At 33.1% G+C, this 25314-nt stretch overlaps 2 protein-coding genes across 7 annotated transcripts in view; both read right to left on the reverse strand.

The window, feature by feature from the left end:
• Positions 1-179: 179 nt before the first annotated feature.
• LOC135795918 (sodium- and chloride-dependent glycine transporter 2-like) lies at positions 180-5381 on the reverse strand. Of its 4 annotated transcripts, none has more exons than XM_065307744.1 (16): positions 5058-5381; positions 4561-4675; positions 3928-4506; positions 3657-3863; positions 3474-3605; positions 3254-3415; positions 2626-3197; positions 2314-2445; positions 2012-2264; positions 1849-1963; positions 1428-1794; positions 1204-1316; positions 933-1142; positions 752-883; positions 540-701; positions 180-479 (listed from the first exon to the last, which is right to left on the reverse strand). In XM_065307744.1, the coding sequence occupies exons 7-16, from the start codon at positions 2867-2869 to the stop codon at positions 192-194; spliced, it is 2016 nt and encodes a 671-aa protein (XP_065163816.1). In that variant the 5' UTR covers positions 2870-3197; positions 3254-3415; positions 3474-3605; positions 3657-3863; positions 3928-4506; positions 4561-4675; positions 5058-5381; the 3' UTR covers positions 180-191. The 4 variants fall into 4 exon arrangements, with proteins under 4 accessions (XP_065163816.1, XP_065163815.1, XP_065163814.1 ...); XM_065307743.1 differs by lacking the exon at positions 5058-5381 and adding an exon at positions 4746-4986; XM_065307742.1 differs by lacking the exon at positions 5058-5381 and having other exon boundaries at positions 4561-4986.
• Positions 5382-5500: 119 nt separating this feature from the next.
• The window catches only part of LOC135795921 (zinc finger protein 260-like), a 28715-nt gene continuing 8901 nt past the window's right edge, over positions 5501-25314 (reverse strand). Inside the window, exons 1-6 of one of the 3 annotated variants that reach the window (XM_065307748.1) lie at positions 22515-22657; positions 12856-13470; positions 12044-12444; positions 8680-8867; positions 6086-6253; positions 5501-5995 (exon numbers count right to left, since the gene is read on the reverse strand). In XM_065307748.1, coding sequence (XP_065163820.1) covers positions 5730-5995; positions 6086-6253; positions 8680-8867; positions 12044-12444; positions 12856-13407 — 1575 coding nt within the window. In that variant the 5' untranslated portion in view covers positions 13408-13470; positions 22515-22657 and the 3' untranslated portion in view covers positions 5501-5729. Of the gene's footprint in view, positions 5996-6085; positions 6254-8679; positions 8868-12043; positions 12445-12855; positions 13471-22514; positions 22658-25314 lie in introns of those variants that run through there. The other 2 variants (XM_065307749.1, XM_065307747.1) reach the window with 2 other exon arrangements.

The following is a 25314-nucleotide window of genomic DNA, read 5'->3' on the forward strand; positions in this document are numbered from 1 at the left end:
GCGAGCTCAGCTACGTTCGGCAATGTTCGGATAATGTCGTGCATCATCTAGTATGAATAAATCTAAAGCTACCTTCACACTATATACATATACAATACTGAAAAAGTATATAACGTGTAGAGTACAATAGAGTATTTACTTGCTTACACATACAATAGGTTGACTTTAACATTACGTGAATACGTGGTTGCCTAGTCTGTTATCTCTTTTAAGTATTTTTTCATTTCTTCTCTATTCCGTAGATTAATTTCTCGATTTCTACGTGCTCTTGGTTGTTCGTGAAATTGTGAGTAATCTTCTTGAAATACTCGTGCATGTCGATAGCGTTTCAACTCATCCAGGCGATGTTCGACACGCACAGACTCAAGTCTATACTTTATCAAACGTTTCGGTAATCTTATGAAAGTTTTGCGTACAATGCGAGCTGCTTCCGATGGTGGACCAAAATAAAACTCTGGTTTAAATAATTCATTAGCATGCTACAATTAATATAAATTTAATGTAATATAATTGTTAAACGCTATTAAAAATATATTTACTTTCATCTTCTTGAAATGATACACAACATAACCAAATGATGTTATTGTTAAAATCAAAAATTCGATTAAAATTGCAGAAAAGCGGAAATTGACTGTAAAATCATCGGTGTTTCTTGATTTGTTGATAATGGACTTGTCAATTGGAATAACAAGCGTATAATACTAAAATTAATAGTTTTAATGTAAGTTTTATGCAAAACTTTTATACATACTGTTAAAATAATGCATAAAACAGGATAAATTAATACATAAGCTTTCCAAATTTTCATAGGACAATTTCCGGTTACGTATTCATAATCTTCACAAATTCTCTTGACTCCATAGCAGTAAAACAATAAAAAGGACTTCAAAGGAGTAAAATATTAACAATTACATATGAAAATAATAACTTACTTCAACTGCTAGTAGAAAAAGCTGTTCTGCATGAATTTGTGTTATTATAAGCATTTGATTGATATTTCCATTGATAAAATAAATAAAATGCAAGATTATTGCTACAAAAATGCCTATAAATCCCATTATTAAAATAATGTATTGTTTAAATCGACCAAAACTTGGTTTTAGATCAATTATGTTTAATGTCAACATATGCAATTGTATCGACTGTAAAAGAAAAGTTTTTAAAGGTTGGTTAATCATGTATTTGTTATATTATTACACTTACAATTTTAGATACTTCTAATAACCAATGCGATAAATGAAAAAGTATTACAACTATGCCCGGTGTATTAAAGTACGTGAAAAATTCACCAAATACTGCAGTATACATAGCTGGTCCTGAAATATTTAATACATATCGTTGATTTACTATAGGCAACCACCATTACACAAATTCCATGTACCACAGCATGTACCAGTAATAAGTAAACAAAAATAAATTAATATTACCGTGTGGTAGTAATGCACTGCATGATACACCTATTTTCTCAGATAATACACCCATTATAAAATAAATAATAAACATTTGACAAATATTTATCACACTATGAAGTGCAATAATCAATAATGTTGTGATTTCAGCACTATATTTCCAATTTACAAGATATGCTACGTGTGTCATCACTCCCATAGGTTTTACTAATCCCAACTTGAATGTTGTAAACGCTATTGTCATAAATATATCGTAAATATTTACATTCTCAAAGTTAAAGAATATCATATTGCCCAAACATTTCGTGCCGCCATCTTTCATTGCCGCCATTATGAAGAATATATAATTTATAAAAATATTTACGATAAATATTATTAACAAACACTAAAATGTAATAATTAAATGAAATTATTTCAAATAAATTACGTTTTTGTTTACATTTCCTAGAAATCGTATTCCAACAATCAACAATACAATTATAATCCACCATGTTAGCAATAATCCAAGAATTAATTGCCAGTTACCAGATTCTAGTTGGTTTGCTCCAAATTCCCTTAAATTTTATTGTTAAAAATAAATAAAAAACATAAAATTGAATTACCATGTTCTATAAAGTCCGATATATCTGATAGTTTCATTGTAACCATCACAATTCATTCCCAAATAATCTTGAGTGCATGTGCTATTAATTTGACCTTGTTTCAATGCGTTGTAGCAACTTGATACGCCATCAGGACAGTCTCTCATATTCGGATAAAATAGTTTCAGAAACACAGGTAAAAGTAAAAACGCCGTGTTTATTACAGCTAAATAAGCATAAACTAAATTTACAACAAGCATTAGGATACTGAATCCTAAAATTGTTTTGGTTTATTGTTGAAAATGTAAAATAACAATTTATACCGTAAAATATAGGCACCATTCGGTACAACTGAGAGTTTGTTAGTTTTGTGTAATTTCCATAAAACATTTCCAAGCGCATAATGGGCAACACAAATAGTACACATGTTAGAAAATGGACAAATTGATAAATACCTGTGGATAATTCTCGGTTTATTACACGTAAAACGAACAAAATTTGTATCACACACGAGAAAATGTTAACACAACCGACACCAACAACAATCTTTACCCGACTGACTTGCACACGTCGTGATACCGGTTCTCGCTGTTTCTGTTATTGTAAACAAACAATATTCTTCTTTTTTTACTTACCTCCTGATAGTATTGAAGCATAATGCATTGTCAAAGGCATTCCATCAACAGTATTACCCAAAAGTACTGAATATAAATAAAAATCGCGTTGCTTATGCCAGAAGTTAGTAATAATTCGTTCATGAATAACCACTGTTGCTTCTTCATCTTTGCCACGTCTAACACGTAATATGTCCGGTGATAAAGTACCAAAACGGCGTAAATCAGTCACAATATCTGGTTTTCTTGTACATTTACAGATCATTCTGATAACTTAGCAAAAATATTGACAAATATCAGTCATAATGTGACTTAACTTCAAAAATCTAATTTTGTTCTATAGTAGGCGCAAGTTTTGGAAATAATGTACGAAAATTATCATCATCGCCTTCTAAGAATATGCGTCCATGATCCCCACAAGTACATTTATCAATTCGATAATAAAATTTGGAAATATCACGATCATTCTGCGCTTGTCTCCATACATATTGAAAACGCGTTGAAAGATGAGGCAAAAACCGTTTGCGTCGGATTCTGTCCATTGTTAAAGTTGGACCAAAGTAAAACGCAGGTTTTATTAATTCATCCATTGGCTACAAAAAGAATTATTATATATTAATAAATATTATATTTTAATGTTTATAATTACCGATTCGCTCCTCCAAATATAAATGATATAAAAACATGATAATGTAATTATGACTGCACAATCAAATAAAATGATCGCAAGACGAAAATTGAATGCATATTCATCGCTGATTATTAATTCGTTGACGATGGTGTTGTCGATATGGTGCATAAGAGTGTAATACTAAAAATATTAAATTAATTTAATTTAAGATAATTTTATGTAATGAATTAATACATACGGCTAAAATTAGACATAAAAATGGATACAGAAAACTGTACATTAACCAAGCTTTTAATGGACGCCTTCCGGTGGCGAATTGTATGTCATCAAACACGCGATGGGCTCCATAACAATAAAACAATAAAATTCCCTTAAGAAAATATTAAAATTCCATAAATATTTTGTATAAATATAAACTTACTTCAATTGCAAGAAGAAAAAATTGTTGCGTGTGAATTTGCGTAATTCTCAACAAAGTATTCACAAAATTAATAAAATAATTTGAATTGAATGCTATTGTAACAACAATACAGTATAGTCCTATCACAGCAGAAGTTAAACTTTGAAAATTACTTAATTTTGGGTTTAAATCAATAATATTCATGATTAAGAAGTGTAATTGTATGGACTGGAATAAAAACAATTAATTTCAACTAGTTTCTACTAATTTTAATCGTGTTTAAGTTGCTTACTATTTTTGCCGTTTCAAGTATCCAATGTGATAAGTGAAAAACTGGTACAATCACGGTTACAACGTGGAAATATGAAAAGAAATGACTAAATACGGCTGGATATAAAATGGACCTAAAATATTACATTTAAAATATAGGCAACCAATATTACACATATTTCATAAATACAGGACGTTAAAGAAAGTGTTAACTGAAAATATAATTAATATTACCGTATGGAAGTAATGCACTGCAGGAAACACCCGAATGATGTGATAAAATACCCGCAGCGCCATAAATAATACTCATTTGCCATATATTCATAATACCATGTAGGATAATCAGTAATATTGTAGTCACTCCAGTGTTCAACTTCCATTTTTTGATGTATGCTGAATGTGTCATCAATCCTATAGGTGTAATTAATCCCAACTTGAATGTTGTAAACCCAATCGCCATTAATACATCACTAAAGTTGACTATTTCAACGTTAAAAGCAACCATTTCGGTTATACAGTTAGTGCCGCCATTTTCTATGAGCGCCATTACGAATAGAATCATATTCATGGGCAAGTTTATAATATAACACCCCAATAAGAACTAAAACATGTCAAAATTGAACCGGGCCTATACAAGAATATGAAATGTGTTTACATTGCCCATGAACGCCATTGAAACAAACTGATAACAGATTACAAACGCCAATGTTACCGACGCAGCGAAAACTAATTGTAAATTGAAGCCATCACTTTGGTATAAACCCAATTCCCTGTAAATAAAGTTTAAATAGTAATACAATAATAATAGTAACACAACAATTTAGGGCGTAAAATATTAACAATGAGCGGTAGAGTCCTATATATCTTACAACACCATCATAACCGTCACATTTCATCCCTAAATAATCTTTATAACATGTTGCATTAATAACCCCTTGTTTTATAATATCATAACAAGATGGAACATTATTTGGACAAGTTTTCATCATATGTGGAAAAATGAGGTAATTAATAGCGGTTAAAAGTATAAAAGAAATGTCTGTTAGTTGTAAAGGAATGTAGATCAAGTTAACAATGATAATTAACATGCAGAATCCTAAAAATATCATTGAAAAACATTAAAATATAATAAATAAAAAATATTTTAGTTACCGTAAAAGATAGATGATAATTTATACATCTGAGAGTTAGGCAACTTAGAATACTCTCCATAGAAGATCTCCAAGCGCATGATAGGCAACACAAACAACACGCATGTTATGAAATGGACTAGCTGATAAACTCCTGTAAATAATTTAATTTAAAATTGATGTTTATGCAGATAATTTACTTACCACCAGATAATACACAAGCGTAGTATATTGATAAAGGTATTCCATCGATGGTATTACCCACAAGCACTGAATACAAGTAAAAATCACGCTCATTATGCCAATAGTTGCTGATTTTGCGTTCATTAATGATACTTTTGATGGTATTAGTCTGTGGTCTGTTTTTAAGACTTGAAACATCCGTTGATGGCACTTCTGTTCGACACATGAAGGACACGATGCCTCTATTGCCCGTAAGTTTGCAAGGATACAAGAAATTCATGATTAAAAATCAAATATTGCATATAATATTGATTAATCTGATGATGATGACAATTTAAATGTGTATGTCAACTGGTCACATAAAATATTTGCATATAAATATTAATAAATAGAATACAATAAATAATATATAAATAAATATATAAAAAAAAAACGTCAAACGTAAAAATATTAAGTATTCTTCTGAAAACAAAAAAATCTAAACACTATTTGGCATAAAATCAGTACTTTGTCAGCTATTTCCGCTGGCAATGGCGGTATTATCATTATCAGCCTCACCGCTATTCGAATTATTATTATTGTTATTGTTATTAATACTAACTGTCTTAAGAATGCACTTTTTGTAATGCGTGCGCATATTACTGCTCTGCGAGAATGACAATCCACACTTTTCGCATGTGTACGGTTTAAGTCCGGTGTGGAAATTCATGTGCGTCTTTAAATGATGCTTCTTTGTAAAACTCTTCGGGCACAACGTACATGAATACGGCTTTACACCTAAAACATATTTAATGTAGGCAACCAAACATACACGCGGAGGAATGTTGGTTGTATACGTTATAAGCATAAAATGGGTTATTTAGATACCTGTGTGTAATCGCGCATGTAGACTCATGTTGGAGCGATCCGCGAAGCTCTTTCCGCATTCCGCGCACGTGTATGGCCGCTCTCCGGTATGGACGCGCTGGTGCTGCTTGAGGAGCATCTTCCGTGAAAAGCTCTTGCCGCAGACGCCGCACTCGTGCGGTTTCACGCCTGAAAACACCACGCAAACCAATAATCAACGAATTTACATAAATATTTAAATTTTACACAATAATTGCAGACGCAATTAATGAGATTAATTAATGTTACTAGCGCTACAATAGAATTGTGTGTTTATACATTAATTTCACGTCAGAAAAATATGTTAAACTTGAGATAATAATTAATCTTAATCTAACTGCAATTATTTATGCAAAAAATCATCTGTGCAGTTCGGCAGAAGTGACCATCAGAACACTGCACTGCGAGAGATATTCGCAATTGAAAAAAAATGGGCAAAAATTGAAAAATGTCACTTTTTAGCACTTTTAGTCGCGTTTTTGACCTTTTACTGTTGGAAATATAATTATTTTATATTTTTATCTGATAGAGAGTTTTCCAATCTTTCATAATCAACAATTCGCTGGTTGCTATCTCTTTTAGTTTAAGAGATATTAATTATTGAAAATCGTCGAAAAAAAGTATCAAGCAATTTTTTCTTAGGACTCAAAATTTCATCTCTTAGATTTCGATTTTAACTAGCCTATCTTGTAGAGAATGTTTCGTAGATTAAGAGACTGCGATTTGACCTTTCTATCTCTTTTAGTTTACGAGATATTCACAATTGAAGAAAATGGTCAAAAATTGCAAAATGTCACTTTTTAGCACTTTTAGTCGCGTTTTTCAACCTTTTACTGTTGGAAATATAATTATTTTATATCTTTATCTGATAGAGAATTTTCCAATCTTTCATAATCTACAATCCGCTGGTTGCTATCTCTTTTAGTTTAAGAGATATTAATTATTGAAAATCGTCGAAAAAAAGTATCAAGCACCCCCCCTTGGCAATTTTTTCTTAGGACTCAAAATTTCATCTCTTAGATTTCGATTTTAACTAGCCTATCTTGTAGAGAATGTTTCGTAGATTAAGAGTCTGCGATTTGACCTTTCTACCTCTTTTAGTTTACGAGATATTCACAATTGAAGAAAATGGTCAAAAATTGCAAAATGTCACTTTTTAGCACTTTTAGTCGCGTTTTTGACCTTTTACTGTTGGAAATATAATTATTTTATATGTTTATCTGATAGAGAATTTTCCAATCTTTCCTAATTGGCAATTCGTTGGTAGCTATCGGTTTTAGTTTAAGAGATATTAATTATTGAAAATCGTCGAAAAAAAGTATCAAGCACCCCTTGGCAATTTTTTCTTAAGACTTAAAATTTCATCTCTTAGATTTCCGTTTTAACTATCCTATCAGTCCGTAGATTAAGAAGCGATCAGATCTCTTATCTCTTTTAGTTTACGAGATATTCGCGATTGAATAAAATGGGCAAAATTAGAAAATGTCACTTTTAGTACATTGAGCCACATTTTTGCCTTTTTATCCTACCATATTACAGTATATTCAGGAAAGATTCAGAATCAAGTGCCTTGTGGCAAGCTACGAAGCATCGCACAAAGAAGAGACGAAGATAATAGGAAACACTATATATATCTTATTCTCTCGCAAGCAAAACCATATAAACGAATACGTTTGTATCTTTTTAGTGTCGTTTCATTAATTTTGCAATCACAACGATTCTAAAGAGTTTTCGCTTCAAAAAGAAGAATAAATCAAAAGAAATTAATTTTTTTGATAAAAATCTCCCATTTTGAATTTTAACCGACTACTTGTGATACTTTCCCGCAGTTTAAATAATTTCAAGCATTGTTTGAGGCTAAAGAATAAACCAAATGATATTGCCGCGGTAGACATTATCCTACTTGTAGGTAATTTTAAGTTTTACTTTGTTCTGTTCTGATGTATTTTCTGTTTACTTTTACATTTTCCGTTCTCTGCACAGACAAGACTTGTACTTTACTAACATACCTCTGCAAGTAGAGATGTAAATGCAGCAAGACGTTATTAATGAGACACGGCTTTGCGCCGTTGTTGCGCACATTTACATTATCATTAAATGCAAACAACGCAAGCATCTCAAGCGATAGTAAAACGCTAGGAAACGAACCTACATGATACAACTTGACGGTGAATAACGGTCTATATTGAAAAATGATCAAAGATTGAATTTAATTTCGACTAAAATTAATTATAACAATATGCATTCTAATAAGCATCAAATTGATTTATTTACCTTTCAATAAATCAAATAATTCAATCTACGAATGCACTTAATTCTTTATGCATTGATTAATTTAATATTTCCTGCTTTTAACGATTTTTATCGCCTTGATTACCACACACGTGGACGACCAGCCAGAGATGAAAGAATTTCCATCTGCGCGCGCAGCGCATAAAGATGATTTAAGCGTGATGTAAAGCGCCGTTGCACGTGCCGCGGCGACGACACGAACGTTAACGACAAGTCGTATAAGTCTACTTTATCAATCCACGGCGAATCTAATCGAATTGTTAATGTCGTAAACTGTAACTCACCTGTGTGTATGCGTAAGTGCATATTGTAAGCCACACGCTGATTGAAACGTTTCGGACAGTGTTGACATGCGTACTCCTTGCGGTCGCGGTGGATTTTCATGTGGCTGCTTAAGTAACCTTTATCGTTGAAGACTTTGCCGCATTCTGGACACCGGGTGGAGAATTCTTTTGTTCCGTCGTGAATCGATCTGGAATTTAAATATTGAAAGTTATTATAGGAAATTTTGGAAAATTTTAGAGAAAATTTTGAAAATTGTGCAAAACTTGTGAAATTTGTTACTAAAATTTTTGTTATTAATGTTTTAATTGACTTTTAATATGTGGAAAGATATATTATTGGTAATGAATATGAAATTTTCAGAAATTGTGAGTTTAGTTTGTAATTACGCCTGAAAAATATTCAGGGTAGGCAACCCACTATACAACTTCAGTAATGTTGGTAATATACCTTCAAACTCACTCACTTCAGCAGATAACCTAATTCTCATTATTCATAACCTCTAAATTACTCGCATTTCACTAAATAATTTCCAAGAAATAAATTTTATTAAATACTAGCTTTAACCCGCGGCTTCGCTTGCGAATATCTAAAATACTGAAGTTGCTTCCGTACGCGTCTGTAGTCACAGAAGAAGTAACAATGAAGTAGAATGGCGGGAAGTTTAAAATGGCTGAAAGTATAGTCTATGGAAGTATAGTGTACAGTCTCCATAGTGTAGTCAATTGGATTTGATGTTGACGTAGATGTCGGTAATACAGTGTGATAATACAGTGTGATGGTACTATAGTACTTAGGTTTGAGCTTCATTGGTGGAATGCTAGATGGCGTTAAAGTAGTCAAATAGCCAGATGCAGAGGTATCATTGGCTAAACAATTTTTTTTTTATTTAAAAAATATTTTGTTTTATTAAATAAAAAGTAGCCTATAACCATTCAGGGACCACTAAGAATATGTGTACAAATTTTCATGATGATCGGTTGAGTAGTTTTTGCGTGAAAGTGTAACAAACATCAGGACTTTCGCATTTATAATATTCGTAGGGATTAAATATTATTATTAAATATTATTAAAATATCTAGCACACTTTAATGCTCATAATTCATCCACTACAATATCCAAGTTAAGAAGTGAATACTTACTTATATTAAATTAAAAAATAAATACGTAGATTAAGCACACGCTGAACTACTCGCATCGTTGGAGGAGAATTTGATTTATGAGCTTACGTCGCAGTACGCCTGACACTCCTGACAGCGGCAACAACGCCTCGGTGTCCATATCAATGCGCGTGTTCTAATACTCCAAACCATCCTAACCGTTCTATCACATACACACGCTCACGCAGCTCTGGTTCTGGTTCTGGTTCCGTACACCGGGAACGTTTCATGGAACTCGCAAATCGCGCATTTTTCGATATTCTTTAAGCACTTGCCCGACAGCCCGTGCATTTCTAGGCGACCAATGCGCAATAAATCCACCGACGGTGGCACGCACTCATTTGCATTTGCATACCGAATAAATTCAAGCTCCGGCAAAAGCAATCGCGATACCATTAACAGTCGCAAGTTTCAGGTTTCAAATCTTTCACAGTCTTCATCTTAACGAGTACTCTCGCGTAATCCTAACAAATATTTTAATTTTAATTTTAATTTTCTATATGTGGAAATGTGAGTTAAGTATTTTTGATGTATTACTACAAGAAATCATTATTTTTTTAGGTTTGGTTTCTATTCAAGCGCGAAAATAATTTATTACCTTATAAAACGATGATTTACATAATTAAATTACTGTATAGTTGATTCCATTCCAAATAGAGAAAAACGCAAAGTTTTTTTTTGAAGGTAAAACAGCGATCCAGGCAAGGTGATAAATGTCAGTGTAGTTTACTGTTAATTTTACTTTAAATAAACTTATTATAGTAGTAGGTACTTTAATTACATTAGATTTCCTACATGGCAACGTCTTTCACTAACCGGAATTGTTTTTGGTAAGAACAAAGATAATTAATTTCTTTTCTCAAAGAATACCTAAGTAAATAAGTAGTTAACTACCTTACGTGTTAATGTTTACAATTACTTTACCCCCATATGGAGTTACATTCCTACTTATGAGATGTTTGAATGATGTTTATTAATCTTTCACGCCTAAAACAATCAACAAATGTAGGAAAAGATGTTTTTCGGTCAAGCCGTGAATAATATTCATTATCTACGGGCATTATCTACGGGACAAAGCTTGCGCCTGCGCATTTTCAAATAAAAAATACTAATAATTAAACTAACCTCAAAATTTGATGATCTTTCATCCCTACTAATATTATAAATGCGAAAGTCCTGATGTTTATCATGCTTTCACGCAAAAACTAATTAACGGATCATCATGAAAATTTGTACATATATTCTTAGTGGTCCCCGAATGGTTATAGGCTACTTTTTATTGAATAAAAAATTTTATTTTTTAAATAAAATAAAGAAATTGTTTAGTCAATAATACCCCTGCATCTGGTTAGTTGACTACTTTAACGCCATCTAGCATTCCAGCAGTGAAGCTCAAACCTAAGTACTATAGTACCATCTCACTGTATTATCACACTGTATTACCGACAGCTACGTCAACATCAAATCCAATTGACTACACTATGGAGACTGTACACTATACTTCCATAGACTATACTTTCAGCCATTTTAAACTTCCCACCATTCTACTTCATTGTTACTTCTTCTGTGACTACAGACGCGTACGGAAGCAACTTCATTGATTTCTAATATTTATTTGATGGATTCAACGCGAGCGAAGCCGCGGGATAAAGCTAGTTAGTTATATGTCTAAAAATTCTATTTTTCAAACATAACCTACAATATTACAGTACTTAAAAATTACCAACGCGTGTAAAATCTAATTTTCTATAAAATCATGTTAAAATTCAATCATTTTCGAAATTGTAAAACACACAAATTGATTCAATGTGCATTTTAACACTCCAACTAGTCCACCATAACATTCCCCCATCGTTGGCGGTATGCAAATGAAATAATAAGCGCGCAAATCTGCAAACAGCGCCTAACAAGCTTATGCCACTTATGCGCACGAAGAGACCACGGCGTATTTGGCATCGTCGCCGTCGCCGGTGCGGTGCTGCGTTTGATCTCCAATCGCTTCAATAGGAAACGTGCGGAACGTTTTACGACGCTTCGACGCTTAACGTTTTGTTTATCTTTATCAACTGGCATTCGCCAATCGTCCGCGCGCCGAAAAGGCGCACATTGCGATTTTTATGTGCGCCGATGCAAAGTTGTGAAAATGTGCTTAACCCATTCAACATTTACATATTTCAATATTTAAGTTATGTTTGTGGATACTTACCGATGATATTTGTAGTTCCGCAGCTGGCTAAACTGTTTGCCGCAATCATCGCATTTGAATGGCTTTTCCTTCTTGGATTTATCAGAACTTTCAGATTTTTCAGATACTTCAGACGTTGGTTGATCACTTTCGTTATTACTATTATTATTATTTGACTTTTTATTGCGCGGTGATGATGGCGATGAGATTTTTTCACTTTCGGCATTTTTATCACGTTCTTTGATGATTTCCGGTATTGTTTCACATTTTTCAGTAAAAGTTTGATATTCACTGCGTTGCAATGATGTTAAACAACTTGGAGAGCTTCTAGATGGCGACACTATCGTCGAACTTTTAGTGTAATGTGATTTTTGTATCGCAAGATGAGAACTTTCAATATTATTATTCGAATCATTACAAATCTGCAAACAAAAATTAAGAAAAAATTAATTATGCAATAAAAAAACACCCAATATACGATTTCAAAGTCCTAACCTAAAACGCTTATAAAATCTGAAAGTCATTCGATTTTAATCCATCAGTATTAGATGATTATCCGCAAAGTAAAAGAGCAATCAACGTTTGATTGGCAGTTACAAGCGATCGCGACGCGCTTAATAGATTACTTAACATTAAATAAGTTGCAATCCATGCGTGCAGGTCGTCCGATTTTATTTTTAGTATGCAACCCAACGTTCACTTAACGAACAAACGCATAGTTATATTTATCGCTTGATATATCACTAATCTAACTCTCAAAAAAAACACACCGTGACGTTTTCATATCTTCATATCAATCACAAGAATGCATATTATTATTATTAATTGCTCACCGAAAATAATCGATCACTTCTCGGATCTTCCAACACTTCTTTGTCCCTCGGAGTCCATGGACTTGGAATGACCTTGTTGAAATGTCCACGTGAGCGTCGCTCGCGAATCCGATTACTGCGCGTGATCGGAATCAAATCAGGCACGAGTTTCTTCAGCTTAATTTCCAATTCCTTCTTAACCGGCTCCTCCTTCGGTAATCGCTGCTCCTCCAAAGCATTTACCAATATTTTCGCGCAATCATCTTCTAATTTTATCTGCAGCATTTTAATCAGTGCTAAAAACTCGGAAACTTGCGCTAGAAAAAGTGTCACGTGTCCGGTGTAGATGTAATCAAGTATTAACGACATTGTCGTTGCGGCAATGTCGGGAAATATCAACATGGTCGGCTGCTGCGTGGAATTCTCCTGGAGTAAATCCTGCAGGACAGGACTCGCGATCGAGAGGATAATCTTATGCGCGACGAGTTTGAAACCAATGCAGCTGATGATCACGTCGCACGAACTCTCGGTGGCGAGCAGACGCAGCGACCCCTCGCGGATCACGTCTTGCATGTTGGCCGGTAATTGCCGGTCGCAATTAGTTGTGGTTTATGTGGTGGCCATGTCACGTTCTATCTGTAAACAAACAAACATAAAATTAATATAGGCAACCAAATTTACATCAGTAAACATAACCAAACAAAAAATATTGAGTGAATTAATATAGGCAACCAAGATATATCTGAAAACATAAAAACAAATAAAAAATTAATATATGCAACCAAATTAACATCCAAGCACATTTGAAAGGTATGTTAATATAACTTTGAAAGTTTTCTAAATAAGAATATATAGTATATAAGGAAGCTTCGTGTTCTCTTGTCTTTGCGACGACGTCGTCGTCGTTGTTGAGGTCCATATCTGATGGCGAAACGTGCTCGTTCGGCTAACTGTGCACGCCGAGCATTTCACTATTTCATGTTCATCCCGGATCCGCGCGCGCATGTTAGACTTTTCACTTTGCGGTGCGCTGTCAGAAGCTGCGATTGTCGATTGGTAACACGCACGACTACCAAACAGCAAAAAATCAATTTCAACTGAAATTTTAGGTTAAAATGCTTGTTGACGTCATGCCACCGCCAGCTGGACTATTTAACCTCACTTAAAAACTTTTACACTCACGCTGTAATTTTCATTTTAAATTTCAATTTAAAGCTTCGCTCTGCAATTATATACGTGTATTTTGCTCACAGCGAGTGGGTTACATACATTTCGATACATTTTCCATCTGTGCGTAGTGATATTACACTGCATACTTTAAATTCCGCTTTGGTGAACGTTCGAATTTCAAATTAACGATTTTTACGCACTAAACTTGGGTTATGTTTACACATTCGTTGCAACTGACAATTAGTAACCTCAATGCGCGGAATAAATTTACATTTAATTGCTGCGCAAATAGAAATATATTTAAGCTAATGCTTTTCTAGTCGATTTGATTTGATTTGCGATTCGTTCATCATTTCAATTGAAGTTAACGAGACGTAGACGCAGTTCTTCCGCGTGTGTGTTCGCTTTTTGTGCAGTCGAGTGTGTCACGCTCGATGATTCCTAACAATATCGCATGACAATGTCAAACGTTCTGAAGACAGCACGCACACACGCTTTTTGTTTCGTTACATTTTCCATGTTCTTCGCTTTGATTCAATCTTCTGCGATGTGATTTTTTGTGCGCTTCTGTGCTTCTGTTTTCATTCATTGTGATTTTATTGTGTTTGTAATGTGAGACGTAAATGTTATGCGCTGGTGTTTTGCGGTTTGTTTGTTTTGTCAGTCATTTTTGTTCGTTTATCGTTAAATTTAAACGTCTGCGCGCGGAAAATCAGCGAGCGAAACAAACGACGACGACATAAACAACGTATACGTGAGATGGCAGCGGCGCGTTTCGCTCGCTTGCGTTTTACGCCTCGCGCGGAGATTGCGAATGAAAGATGAGGTTTTACTCTGGATATAATAGCGTGGTAGATAGAAATTGAATTATTGCGCGGTTTAGATTGCTTATGGTAAGTATATTTCTATAGAAAATTCGATTTTCTTGAACAAATCTAACGGTTGCATAGTTATTTTATCATAAATCACTGGATTTAGTTCAAACCGTTATGGTTTAGATGGCGCTAGTGTTAAAAATGATTAATTATTAATTACTAGGCTCAAAAAGTTATTTTTTATTTTGAGATTTGTAATGATTCGAATAATAATATTGAAAGTTTTCATCTTGCGATACAAAAATCACATTACACTAAAAGTTCGACGATAGTGTCGCCATCTAGAAGCTCTCCAAGTTGTTTAACATCATTGCAACGCAGTGAATATCAAACTTTTACTGAAAAATGTGAAACAATACCGGAAATCATCAAAGAACGTGATAAAAATGCAGAAAGTGAAAAAATTTCATCGCCATTATCACTGTGCAATAAAAAGTCGAATATTAATAATAGTAACAACGAAAGTGATCAACCAACGTCTGAAGTATCTGAAAAATCTGAAAGTTCTGATAAATCCAAGAAGGAAAAGCCATTCAAATGCGATGATTGCAGCAAACAGTTTAGTCAGCTGCGGACCTACAAATATCATCGGTAAGTATCCACAAACATAACCTAAATATTGAAATATGTAAATTTTAAATTGGTTAAGCGCATCTTCACAAAATATCTACCAATATGTTTAATTTATGAATTAGGCATAAAATCACACAAAAATTGTATGAATTTGATGTATTACTAGAATAATTAATAAATTTTACAAAAAAACATGAATACTTCACGCGTGAAACTAACGCCATCTACATTTCTCTGGCTAAAACACCAATATCCATAAAAACCTACAAAATTCAAATTTTTTCTCTAAAATATCCGCAGAAGGCGATAAAACTCCCAGTATACTAGCATAATTCCTACCAATTTACCTACAAACCACTTGCTATTATTAATAAATATTCATATATGCAATCGCACGCATTCATAACTATTCAAGAGCTTTCGTTTGCAATCTGCACTATATTTATAACTGTATGTAACTATTGCGCGAACATAACTCTAATAATATAACAACATAACCTAATACATATAAACATTACTTGTCATAACCTATAATTTCAACCATAATCTACAAACCACACACACAAAAAATAAAATAAAACTAAAAACGCATAGAATTAATTAATTAATTAATTAATTAAAGATGATAGCGACGTCAAACACACACGATGCCCAAGTGATAAATAGCATGATTGATTGAAACATTGCGCAAGCTTCACACGTCTACTCAACTACCAAGATACAGGTATAAGTAAAACTAAAGACATCGCATTAAACTAATTACTCGTTAATTACAAACGATTAATATCAATTTACTACACATCGACTTATTTTGTTTTTATTTCGGTTTGAATTTGCAAGATATTAAATGTGAATTGCTTGTGCAAGCAAATAATTACTTCATTTGCACACTTTCAACGCCCGATCATAAACGCCAAGATTACAAAACTCGCAAATTATATACTCAAGATTACACTGATTAATACATGTATTCAATCATGTCGGAGAGCTATGATTGCATCCACATCACATGTGATTAACTTTAATTTCCAGTAGCGCGTTTTGCATAAGCATTTATTATTTACACCTGAATGATCCAGATTGAAATTTTATTTCGCTTAAATCTTTTGTAAATTTTAATAGCTACACAAGTGGATAATAAATTGTTGCTTGTTTGCAAGAGACGTTACAAAATGATGTTATTAATCGACTGCAAAAGGATGATTAATGCCTTACAGGTTTTAATTATAAACGCAAATAAATTACTGTTATTGATTGGGTTTCAGCTTGTAATGTACTAAACATAATTGTAGAATAGTTGTGTGAAGGTTAATGATTTATACCAACGTTGAAATTTTCGTTTGTTAAGTATTAAAGTATTTGTTGCAATTTGTGGTTGCGGTTGCGATTGCAGTTGCGAAAAGTGAATTTTTCGGTCTGATATGAACCATGTTGGCGATTTATTTATTCATATTGTAATTTATGCCGAAAGTAAAAGTGCGCGACCGTTGGATTGTACTCGTATTAATAATGCATGCGATGTGTGTGCAAGAAAACAGCGTTTAGTTGATTATGATTATGATCATGATTAAGAAATGATTATTTTTATTGAGAAAATATGCAAGTGAATTTAGGTTTATCGACTGGAAACTATTTCGATCAGTTGGTAAATGCAGATTAAGTGATATTAAGTAATTTTGATAATTTTAATCGGAAATGTTTAATTTTCTGCATTTCTGCGTTAATTATTCATTTTTTCACATTAAATTTAGTTAATATATTTAAATTACTTTCTGTAATTTCTGAGATTTAATTAATAGTGATAATGCAATAGCGATTTGTAAATCTTTATAGTTATTACGGCAAATAAGTAATGCGTTGGCAATTTGATTTATTGCGCAAATGAAATATGAGTATTTCTTTTACGATGCGTGCATATACTCGTACAAATTGCGCGCAACTAAAGCAAATGCAAACGTAAAATAATGGCCGAAGAATGACGCAAACTCGTAAAATGTATGCGCGTTGAAATCTCGGCGATGTCTGAATAGTTTGCGTCATTCTCTTCATCTGAATGTTTTTGAGCTATTTCTTTGCTTCGTTGCTATGCATATGTCAACCATGCAAAAATGCTAATAAATGTCAAGATAGGCTTTTAATTTTCTATTTAAAATTGCGTCAAAGGACACTGATGAAACTAATTTGATTCAAATGAATCTATAAGTTTGTTTTTAATTAAAATATCTTCAAAAGTATTAGATATTCAGCATTGGTAAATATACTGTATTAAAAAAAAATTGTTAAGTGATTACATCCAAGAATTAAAAAAAAATTGGGATTTAATGTGAATTTGCGAATTGTGAATTGTGTTGTGCTGGTTATAAACTCAATTATTCTAGTAAAAATGCCGGTAAATATTTCCTGAAGTATAAATATGAATTCCGCGTCGTTCAGATGTATTCACTTGTGTTATGTCAAAATGATTTTCTAGTAACACAACGTGTACCCCAACAAATTAGCTGAAAAATCGTGCATTAGTTAAAAAAATTTGCATTGCAATTTGAAGGGACGTTGAGATCATAATTAAAACAATATTTCAAATGTTACCATCGATGTCATGTCTTTAAAAAAGATTCTAGCTCATAATTACTACAAATATAAATATTTTTCTTTCTTACACAGAGATTTAAAGACAAAGATAAATTTTCTAAAGATATACTTATATTCAAATTGCGCATCCTTAAAATATTTCCACATTACACGACAATTTGTCTTTAAAACTGTCACGATTTATCCCTGGCAAATGAAAGCAATTCCGCACCAGCACCTCGTAACTCGTCCGCACAATCAATAGCAATAACTAATGCACTAATGCCCATTTCCAATTACATCTCGAGGCGATAATCGGCGATCGGCAAACAAACGCAAAAATTCCAACTAAATAACTCTATGCATTTACATACAGAGTGTCTCAACGACATTACCAAGTAAAACTACTAATAAAACAAGTAAGTATAACCAGAGAATTAGAAGAAAATGTCATGTGTAGGTAGTTTTCTCATAATACTCGTAGATAGATGTGCCAACGGCGTTAGTAGTTCTTGCGGTCGCTGGTAAGAGCACACTCTTGAGCATACAGACGACCTCATCGATTCTCAATGGGTTAAATGCATTTTCTTAATCTCGCACAAAGCCGAAAGCGATAACAACACACGGTTGTCAATGCCTATTGCCAATACCTATTAACATTAACATACAAATTACAAATGAATTAAAATTGCAAATTTTATTGCAATCACAAATTTCATTTCACATTCAATGACTTGAATTTTTTAAATAATAAATAATGGTGGATGCGCCGGGGCAACGCCTCCACCATCCACTCAATATCCAGACCAATAAAACTAAAATACGCGTTTGTGATAATCAATATTCCGCAATACTCTTAAATTAAATAATAACTGATAATAAATTTCCATTGGCGCCCATGTTAATTAAATTCAAATCACTAATCGTTCTTATAAGTTATCTATTTTTATTTTTATTTTATTTTCACTTCGCTATTACTTAGAGGTGATTTTATCGTTATCGTTGGTAGTTTATATTGCTACGCACAGACGCGGACCAGACACGCAGGTTGGTACGCAATTAACCGCTGAGTTATGTTATCTTTCTTGAATTTTCTGCGCTTTTTTTTATTTCTTAAGCGTTGGGGCGTAAACGCCGAGGTAAATGATGCGCCAAGCGGAACTACATTTGCATCACTTGCACTAATTAACTGATTAATATCATTTATAAAATAAAATTAAACTAAATGTTTAAAAAATGTTTATCCAGGTTTATTTATTTGTGCGTTTTCTGCGAGTTTCTTCCGATGTTTCTGCATTTCCTACGGCTTGTAGCGCGCGGTGCTTGCTTTGCATAATGTTATGGCCGTCCACGCGCGCGTTCAAGCCGCAAACACGCCGCCTTGCAAATTACCCGGTAATTAATTACGAACATGTGTTTATCGCGCCACATTCGATCTGCACACGCGCGTGCGAATGCATCCCATCTTGTCACATCACGCATCATCATGAAAACTCATTGAATTAGGAAAAAATCACGCGTAATGTCTATTTAAATTGACATACAACATGAAAATGGTAAAATAAGTATGTTTGTACACTTTTCACGCCTAAACCACTGAAGATATTTTAATAAATTTTTGTATAAAGATAAATTAAACTCTAGAAAAGAATATAAAACAAATTTTAAAATTTTTAGAAGAAAATTAACCTCAATTTTTGATTTTTTTTAAATTTTCGAGTTATTTATGAAAATATCAAAATAAAAACAAAATTAATGTTTTTACTGCATCATACTGTATATAATAAAACACTATGATTAATACTAAGCACATTAATAAGCACATTAAAGCATTAAACTAAACGTTAAGTACAGAAACATCTTCATGATGTCGTAGCTCGTGTTTCCAATTGCATGTCCGTCGATTTTTTCCTTTTTCACGTTTATCTTAGTCTTGCGTTTAATGCTAATGTCCACATGATGTCCACCGAATTTTTCACTTGAGCCGGTTTACTCAGTAACCGTTTCTAAATCGCATGCGCATTGATGCATTAATCGCCTGTTCGCATGGACAAACCCGTTCGGCCTTTCTTTTCCTTTTTCCGCTCGCTCTATAATATATATTTGTGTGTGTGTGTGGTGGAATTGCACAATTTCCATACAAGCACGTCGCATTTCCATAATTTTTCCACGCGCGCGCGCCGAGAGAATGTCCGCGAACCTATTTAAATTTGTAACCAACACCTGGCGCGGCGAGTGGCTGCGCTGTGGCGTTGTCGGCTTGTGCCTTATGATAAAGTCACGTTCGAATAATTTTCGACGCTTAAGATGCGGAGCTGTTTACATTATGGGCGAGACGCAAATAGGAAATTGACAGTGCGTTTCGTGTAAATAATACTTAAGTTGGACACCAGGTGGATGATTGTTTTTTATACCTACATTTATTTCTTGTTTTTGATGTGTAATATTTTGTGATTTATGGCCAGGTAATTAATTTAACAGTAATATAATTAAAATTTTGAGGACATAAATGTTTTTTTACTTCTTAGGCAAAAAAATCAGTAAATATAAAAAAAATGAAGAAAAATTACTTTAATTTTTTATGAAGATAGATTTTTTAGTTCCACCTTTAAAAACACGAAAAGTGGTAATTTAATCATGAAAAGCCAAAGCTAAAAAGTACTTTAGTCACGGGGTGGAGGTTGCGTCTGCGCATTTGTCTACGGTGCAGTACAAGGTCATATCAAATAATCAAATGTTATGTCTTGCATCACGTCTCTAAACGTTGTTAAAGTGCCATTTAGCGCACTTGATACTTAATATACCATTCTATTAATTTTCCATGACAAAAACAAATTAATTGCATGCAATTATAACATATTCACATGAATTTTTAACAATTCTCACTTAAATCAATTTAATTAGCAAAATTTATATCCCCACATAAATTTAATTCACCTAATTGAATAATTGTCCGATGTGTGTTCGCATTAATTTACGAGCGTGTTTGTTGTGACGCTAATTGCGGTGGATTAATAAGTCATTGCGTTTCATCGACTTCCTTCCACAACAAACCGCGCAGCGTCCGTGCGAATCGTGTCGAAACGATCGCAATCTGTCCCTAATTACCAATTATAATTAATCATTCGAGTAAATAATATTTATTCGCGAAAACAAAACGCGACGACCGCTCGGCGTGCGTTTTCTTCTTGCCGCATTACGAGTGCAATTGTTTTTATTTTCCCGTACGCGCAATTTAATGGCGTGTGCGAAGTTGGTTAAGCGGCGCGCTCGAATTACGCACATTACGAGTACGAGCGATAATTAATTGCCAATTAAAGTTAAACAAACTGTCTAGTGAGAGATAAATTAAGATTTAGAAAAAATATAAGTAAAGTACAATAAAATTATGCAGAATAATAAATTATGAAGTATCTGAAGAGGAAAGATAACTGAAAATTTTGAAAATTTAATTGTTTATTTAATAAATTGGCTGAAATTTAAAAACTACAGACTAAAAAGTCAATTTTTCTACTTCCACTCTTGAAATAACACTTTTCTAAGGTTTTTAAACACAAAAAGTGGTACTTTACGGCCAAAACAGTCAAGGTCGTGACTAAAATACTTTAGTCACGGGCTGGAGCTAACAAAACTAATATAGCAAATAAAATAATAGATATTTCATATTATAATAAAATAGTTGTTCAAATACCAAGTAATAATCGAACTTATTTTGTATTATTTTGTGGTTTTGTATAATTTATTCACGCTGTGCATCGGAAAATAGATTAAAGTGCACGCAGCGAATGGAAATATGCAAACACGGTAGGAGTCTTCAATGTCTAGCGGGCTGTCTGATTTGACGCAAATTACGTGCAGTAATTGAAACGTTTCAAACAGCCGACTGATTTAATTAAATTTTACGCACTATACCATCAATACTATCCACATTAAACCAAAAAAACAAAACAAAAAATAACTTATTTCTTTCCATTCTCTCCTCATTCTCATTTCCGTGTTTAATTTAGTTTAGTTTAGTTTAATGTTCATCTTAAACCACAAAAGCCATAGTTGTAAAACAAGTCTCCTTTGTTTTTGCCCGTTTATGACTTGCAATTTTTCCTATTGTAACGTGTGTTGCATACTTTTACCACAACACAACATAATACAGTTTAAAAAAAATGCTTTTATTGTTTCGCATGCTTCACGCTCCGACTCCAAAACTAAAAGAATGCGAACAACAGACAACAAGTAGACATCTACGACTAGAGTAGTAGCCTGCAGTCTGAAGATCACCTCGACAATCGTGTGCAACATTTTTATCTAACGGTTTCGAAAATACACGTAGCACAAGTCCGCAGTCGTTTTGCGCTATCGCCATGCTACAATAAACTACAAACACGTATATATATATTTTAAAGCCGGAAAACGCTTTAAAACACCATTTATCAACATTAGCGACATTAACACCAACATTAGCAACGTTTGTGTTCGGAACAATCAAGATTAACTCACATTGTTGACGATGAAATATCCTAACCTCAAAGGCACACACGCACTTTTTCCACACTTCACACTCGTATTGCACTGAATCAACTAACTTCTAATAGATTTATTTAATGGTGCTTGACCGTGAGCGCGAGCGTGTTGCGCGTCTCCAAGGAAGCCAATAACAGAGGGAGAGTCAAGTTCAAGGCGACCGTTTAGAGAACTCGAGAGTAGTCACATGTGCGCGACGCAGTGTATTTTTCCAACTATAGGCAACCAACTACACACAGAAAAAAACACAAATTGCATAAATTAGTCAATTCTTATCTGTGAACGATGACCAATGAGTACGAATGATGCAGTGACACTGCCTGAGATTGTACGTGATTTATTCACGTCACATTCGCCTTTCGCATGTAAATCTCGTCTTTCATTCGCCAGCGAGGTGCATGAAAACAGTTTTAACGTTTCGAACACAACATCAAAGTTTATTAGCTGCATTAACTCGTTGCGGTTGACTATAAAAACGTTAAAAAGATAAAACAAAAGTTTACAGGTGCTAAAATGCGCTAAAAATATTGTGAGCGCGCTTGATAAATGTTTAATTAACACCAAGGTGTAAATTTTTAACGTTGAATTTATCCGTTTTATAGGTTACGATCAGTCATGCGGCGTAAAACTTCAACGCCATCTCGTAGCGAAAATAAAAAATCAACAAATACAGCAAATGTTCGAATAAATTTAATGTATTCAATACAAATATGGAATTGACATAAAGAAAATGTTTAATTTGTAATTAAAGTTAAGTCACTCGCGACGAATTGACGTTTTATGTGCGCTTTTAAGCAATAGACATAACCTAAGCGCATGAAATGACATTTACTCAATTCGTTATACGTTATATTCCAGATTGTGAGTTTTACTTTACAATAACTCATCACATCCGATGAGGTATATAATTATTTCGCTTGTTTCCGGTTAATTAAGAAACCAGAACACTTGAAGAACTTTCCAAGGTCATTGAAGGTCATTGAAGTTTCAATTTAATATTACTATGCTTTTTAAGTGTTTTTACCGTTATTGAATCAATACCCAATTAAATATTTCGCGCTCTGTGATTTTATCCTTACACAATAATCAAAATAATTATATTTTTATTTTTATTAAAAAATTATATATTTCCGTTCGGATGATTGTAAATTTAATTTTAGTGTACGAAGATAATTAATAAATTAATTATTTGATTGAGTATTGTTTTGTTTTGTTGATTATTAATTTCTGAATTCGTTAAAAACGCGCAAAACGCATGAAATCTTCATTGTGCTGATGAGGCCGACTAATTAATAATAACCATCTGGATAATTGGGTATAATTTGGGTAAGTGTTATTGCTTTCTGTATTTCTTCAAGATTGAGTTATTATTATCTTAAACTTGAAGCTTGAATGCAATTAGCTCGTTATTTAATAAGCGACTAATTGAAGATAACCAAGTAACTCATTATTTTGCAAAAATATATGCTGCAGCAAAAAGGGAAACAAATGTATAATTGGTTGCATATTTGCAACGCTCGTACTTATACCGCAAGTCAGAGTATTAACCACAATTAAAAATAATTAAATAATTCATTGAAAATATTTTAAATATTTAAATTTTTGTTTTATTTTTTGTTTTTGTTTTATTTTGATTTGAGCAGATGTAAATAAATTACAAAGCTTATTATATGAGTTAAGTGCGCTTGTGGATAGGTTATTTCATTCACTCAGCAATATTTGCCGCCATCACTGTCCTGCTGCGTCTGTAAGTACCGACGCCAGCGAATTACTTGTAATTACAATCATTACTGTGCGATTGGCGCATCGATTACGATTCTAGTTCTTTATTTCAAGTCCTTGTGTGCATATCTGCAAACTATTCTGGTTTTCTTTTTCTTGGAAGTTGCAAGAAGAAAATATTCAAGGTTAAATATAATACAGTGTAGTCTTTTTATAACAACAATAATTTTTACTAATCTATATATATATATATATATATATATATATATATATATATATATATATATATATATATATATATAAATGAATTGCTGTTCGTTAGTCTCGCTAAAACTCGAGAACGGCTGAACGGATTTATCTTATCTTGGTCTTGAATTATTCGTGGAGGTCTAGGGAAGGTTTAAAAGGTGAGAAAAATTCGAATAATTGCCGGGAAAATCCTCAAAACAGCTCTTTTCTATAGAATAAAATTTGACATTGAGATTCAATCATAGTTATAGTTAAATGGTTGAATTCGAGATGGCGCGCTGAAGTGCATTATTGACAAAACTTTATATAATTAATTTCTTTAAATTAAAATTGCTAATCTTATTGATAGAATTGACTCTTACTACGAGTATGTCTAGAACAAGAGAGAAAAAACGAATTACATTTTTATTAAACACTGCCGGATCGAAGTCGCGGACAACAGCTAGTTTTTAATAAATTTTGATTTTATTACATCAAAAAAACAAAATAATTAAATTTTGATAGTTTATGTTGATTGGCATCTGTTTAATTTTTTGTTGCGCTGGTTATAAACTCAATTACTCTTGTAAAAATGCCGGTAAATATTTCCTGAAGTCTAAATATGAATTCCGCGTCACTCAGTTGTATTCACTTGTGTTATGTTTAAATGATTTTCTAGTAACGCAACGTGCACCCCAACAAATTAGTTGAAAAATCGTGCTTAAGTTAAAGAAATTTGCATTGCAATTTGTGTGTACGCTGGGTTGCATAATTACAACAATATTTCAAATGTTACCATCGATGTCATGTCTTTAAAAAATATTCC

This window comes from Atheta coriaria, unplaced genomic scaffold (assembly GCF_025399875.1).
Source record: "Atheta coriaria isolate IRGN ID8LTWV9N9 unplaced genomic scaffold, Caltech_Dcor_3.1 hic_scaffold_7_pilon, whole genome shotgun sequence".
NCBI lineage: Eukaryota > Metazoa > Arthropoda > Insecta > Coleoptera > Staphylinidae > Dalotia > Dalotia coriaria.